This window comes from Alosa pseudoharengus, unplaced genomic scaffold, assembly GCF_046254945.1.
Source record: "Alosa pseudoharengus isolate Yale_2024_CS ecotype anadromous, Long Island Sound unplaced genomic scaffold, YU_APseudo_1.1 YU_APseudo_1.1_scf_10, whole genome shotgun sequence".
Classification (NCBI taxonomy): domain Eukaryota; kingdom Metazoa; phylum Chordata; class Actinopteri; order Clupeiformes; family Clupeidae; genus Alosa; species Alosa pseudoharengus.
In genome coordinates, this window is record NW_027468565.1 from 9,148,191 (window position 1) to 9,153,190 (window position 5,000).

General features: G+C 45.8%; 1 protein-coding gene across 2 annotated transcripts in view; it reads left to right on the forward strand.

Moving 5' to 3' along the window:
• Window positions 1-5,000, forward strand: part of plekha7a (pleckstrin homology domain containing, family A member 7a) — an 83,058-nt gene that overhangs the window by 17,383 nt on the left and 60,675 nt on the right. The window contains exon 1 of one of the 2 annotated variants that reach the window (XM_076262761.1): window positions 367-624. The exons of the other annotated variant lie outside the window; for it this stretch is intronic. Within the exon in view, the coding sequence (XP_076118876.1) occupies window positions 554-624 (71 nt within the window). The 5' untranslated portion in view covers window positions 367-553. Of the gene's footprint in view, window positions 1-366; window positions 625-5,000 lie in introns of those variants that run through there. 2 annotated transcript variants of the gene reach the window in all.

The following is a 5,000-nucleotide window of genomic DNA, read 5'->3' on the forward strand; positions in this document are numbered from 1 at the left end:
CCCTCTCTCTCTCGGTCTCTCTCCCCTTGTATATACGCGTGCGGTAGTACGTCAGAGTGAGGCTCTGCTGTGAGTTTGGGAGCAGCAGAGGGACCAGACAGCAGAGCAGAGAAGCAGTGCAGCACACAGTACGCACGCTGCACACACATCATCATCTCTCTCTCATTCTCTCTCTCTCTCTCTCTCTCCCTCATTCTCTGTCCGTCCCTCCCACTCTCTCTGCAGCGCTGCTGTGACGTTAGAGGAGGCTGGAGGGAATCCTGCTCCTCGGGTTTCTCTGTCTTAGTTCCGTATTCTTTCCTTTTTACTTTTCCTTTTTTTCTAACCCTTGTACTTAGATTACGGCAGGTGTGTCAATTTGCATCCTCCCTCCTTCCTTCCTTCTCTCCCTCCCTCCCTCCTTCTCTCTCTCTCTCTCTCTCTCTGCCTCTCTCTCTCTTTTCTCTGTCTGACGAGGTGGAGGGTAGGGCTTGGGCAGGCTTTTTGAATGTAGTCACTCTGCGCTCACCTTGCGTTGGTAAACAGACTCGCGTGTGCGGATTACGGAAGAGCCATGTGGAATCAGTCTGACTACTCCAACCACTTGCCCTATCCAGGGCACCCCTTCTACCACACGCCATGCAGGTAGGTAGCATAACCGCTTTCACACACACTCACCTGGACATATAAACACACATACACAACACACACACACAACACACACGCACACACACCCATACACACCCACACACTGGCAGATACGCAACCACACAAACATGTTGTAACACAGCCACACAAACATGCACACACACAGACACATTACAAGAAATACAGTCGTACAAGTACTGCTACTGTTGTCTGTGTAAACACACCTTCTGTTCGTGCTGTGGAGGTGTGTGAGCGGGTCAGAGTAGAGTCAAGTGAGTCATGGGGTCGCCTCCGAGCAGGTGGGATTCATGAGGCAGACGTGCCTCACAATTGTTCTGTCTCTACTTGTGGGGTGGTTTGTGGTCACCTGAGAAAGCCCACACTCTTCCTGAAAGGCACAGTCTCCTTTGTTATTTACCCCAAACTTCAAAAGACTTTGAAATGTCATTGACTTCAACTCTGCACTTCCTCCATTAAGCCTAATGTTTGTTCAGTCAGTCAGAGTGTAAGGCTGCTCTGATTTATTTGTCGCATGTTGTGTTGCCCTCCTGTTTGAGCACTCAGACACTCTCAGTTGTTTACCATTTGTGCTGTTGTTGTTGATGAATATGATTTGCCATGCTTCATTGTGGTAATGAGGGGGTTTAGCCGATACGTTTGTTAACGTCTCATTGTTTGGCAGTTATGCTGGCTTGCGTGACTTTGAACACTAGTCTAACTGGTCTGCAAAGTGTTTGAAATGCTTATCTGATGCCAGAAATGTCATAGTAGATTCTCACCACAGATGAGCATGTTGCATGCATGACAGGCTGTTTGGAATATGCATTGAAATGAAATAATTTCAGGAATGTTCAGGCTCGCGATTGGAATAGTTAATGTCTTTAGAGTTTACAGTAGTAGCAGATTGTTCATTGGAAAGAGAGGTCGAGCATGTTAGTTTCAGGTATGTTTTGTCACGACACCTGGAATGGAGTTTAGCTAGTTTAGCTAGTTTAGCTACTTAGCTTGCTTTGGTGGGATGGAGTGACTTATATGATATTTGTGTGTGTAGGGGGCGGGGGGGGGGGGGGTTAGACTGTATGCTACGTTAATGACATAATCAAATGTCAAATGACAAATTCATGTCATGTTCATGTCAAATTCTGATAACTTGTGAGGTTGTGGTTGTGTCAAGCTGCATTACATATTGTCAGGTAATGTAAATGTACTGTATAAGGTTCTGTGTGGTTGTGTTATGATGTTGTGTAAGCAAGGTAGTGTGATATTGCTCAGGTTGTGTGATAACGTGTCCGATGGTGTGACATATCACGTTGTGTGAGATATGTCAATTTTTGTGATGCAAAGTTACATGACACCATTTCTGGTTGGGTCATGGATCAGGTTATGTGATAAAAGGTTGCATGACACGATCATATGGTCATATCAGGTTCTGTGATACCCTGTCAGATTTGATGGTCTCTGGTTTGTGATACGTCTGATCTGTAGTAAATGACATTTTGAGATGAGATTAAGGATTGTTCTCTTCCTCTCTCTCTCTCTCTGCCTGCTCGATCTCTACTCTATCCTTCTATCATTTCATATCTCATTCATATCTCATTCTCTACCTCCTGGTAATGTCCCCTCACTCCTGTCTTTCTCTTTTTCTCTCTACCTCTCTCCCCCTGTCACTGTCTATTCCATGGCAGTGTGTGTTTGTGTGTGCGTGTGTATGTGTGTGCGAGTGTGTGTTTGTTTGTGTGTGTGTGTGTGTGTGTGTGTGTGTGTGTGTGTCTCATCTGTATTCTGGTCCACTCTCACCACTACCTTGTCATCAGATGAAACATTTAACAGGGCTGAAATGATCCTAGGCAAAATCACAGCATTTGAAGAGGTTGCACATGTCTATCAGAGATTCACTCTCGGTGCTGTGTGTGTAAGTGTGTGTGTGTTTGTGTGTGTGTGTTTGTCTGTATGTGTGTGTGTGTGCGTCTGTGTGTGTAGGCTTATGTAGGGGTGCAGGGCTGTGTTTGAGTGGGTAACGGGTATTGTTCTGGAATTGGTTTCCAAATTGAGCTATGAGAGTGTATAAGTATGTGTGTGTGTATGTGTGTGTGTGTGTGTGTGTGCACACGCATGCGTGCGAGAGGGCCGGGGGGACAGCAAGTGTATCGGGGGAGGTCGTGTATCAGCTTGATTCGTCATCTCTGCCCACGGCGCTAATCAGATAATTATGCTCTATCGCTCGTGTGCAGATGTGACCCCAGCCCGGCGCACATCAGCAGCATCCGTCTCCGTCACCACGGCTCTCCCAGCACAAGTGCCCTCCACACAGAAACAGCCCTCATCTGTGACCACGCAGCCGCTGTGGGGAAGGGCTGCTGAGGCTCGGTGCTTACTGCTGCTTTATGTCTTTGGCAGCACCATACAGCTCCATACAGGCCTAGATGTGCCTTATGATAAAACATCAGCAGTGTAATGGCGCATGAAATGAGTCGAGTCATTACTTCCAGTCCTTGCCAATATATACTGTGTATGTGTGTGTTGGCATGAGAGAGAGAGAGAGAGAGAGACGGCAAAGATGCACTTGTCACTTTCCCCGAGTCAGCATACACAAATCTACAAGGGATTGTGGATACACTGTGTAATTGTAGATGAGAACAATATGAAAGCAACAGTGTGTACTGACCCAGTTATGGAGCATTTGTGTATTTGCATACTGGCTTTCTTTAGGGATTAACCCAAGCAAAATGACAAATTCCTAATTCCAAGTTGTGTTTACTTGCTTTGACAATTGCATTTATAAAGATGCATTTTCACACCAGGGGTTCCAATGGTGCTGCAGAGAAGATTACTTGACTGTACTACTCTGCAACAGCAGTTAGTTTACACTACAAAGAGCACCTGTTTGTAAGACACTAAAGGCTTAAGATTGTTGCTGACGTCATGGCAACCCCATGACCACCATAGAGCATCTGATTCAGCCCCTACCCTCCCTATCCCCCTCTTCGCTGTCTGTGTCAGACGAGGTTTACCTTTCCATCTCCTTTTCTGCAAACACATCTTCCCTGTAGTGTACATCTCTGGAAATGGGTTTGAAGTCCCGCTGAAAAGCAAGCATGGGGGAAACGTCAGCCGTGCAGTGCACTCCTGCACACTCTTGACACACGCGTGTGAGTGTTCTGGAAACTTGCACACTCACTGAGTCACCACTCTCCCCAAACGACTCTGAAGTTCTGCGCCAGTGTCATCCATCCAGAATGGAGCGGTTTTGTACTTCCCACTACGGTGCGGTGTTCACGGGGAGGCCTTCTCAGCGTGACCCCCAGAGGGCTATATCACATGGCTCTCAGTGATATGTCATTATTAATCGTGTCTACCATGAAACGAAATATCATCAGAAATAGCATTGAATACAACTGAATGCAACTGAGTTTAATTTATATACAGTATATGAAAATAAGGCTTGTAAAATTTATTTCAAGGCATTTTACAGAGCCCAACTTGAACTTGAAACCTTGATAAGTTTATATTGAAGGTCAACTCACCTACAGTATATCACCTGTTGCCGTGGAAGCGGTTACTGTCTACAGTAATGGTAGTGGAATGTGAGATGAAAGCACTGTTCTGTGATGAGTGAAGAGCCGTCATGCTGTCCACACGATTCACCTCATACGGCCTGACTCTGTCATCACCTGAGAATGCACGCTTCCTCCCTTATCTGTTATTACCTCAGAGCACCTGACTTGATATAGGGCATGATCATGCATGCATAGCCAACTGTCTGGGACCTACCTGGCTAGGTGTGTGTGTGTGTCACACATGTGTCACAGTTTTCCAGGTGTGCCAGGGCCAACCTTTGAACCATCCAGATGTGTAACATTCACCCCCTCCCATCCCTTTGTATTCAGTTGTGGGAGACCGCCTGGCCATTTTGCCCTTTGTGTCTAAATTTGTGAGATTTCTCCTATTTTTCCAGGTGTGAGTTCTCAGCTAACAGGACGCTCATTTCACCTGTGGATGTTGACTCACTGACCTGCAATTAACCATTTTTGCATGACATCCCAATTTTTAATGGCTGTACATGGTGTTGTGTAATGTTCATTGTCTCTGACACCAAATAATATGTATGTCTACAGTATCTGGCTATGAGATCATGGCCAGTAGTACTTCTCTAAATAGAATAGAGGCAGACGTCTTAGTCTCAGGGTGTAAAAAGGGTGTTTGTAGTGTGTTGATGTGGTGGGTGTGTTTGGATGTGTGTTAAAGTGTGTGAGAGAGAATGACTATCACAGTGGATGATGTAGTATGTGAAAGCATGCCAATGCGGGTCAGAGTGACAAAGGTTGTGTATGTCTGTGTGTGTGTAAAAGAAAAAGTGTCTCCCCTGGGTTAAT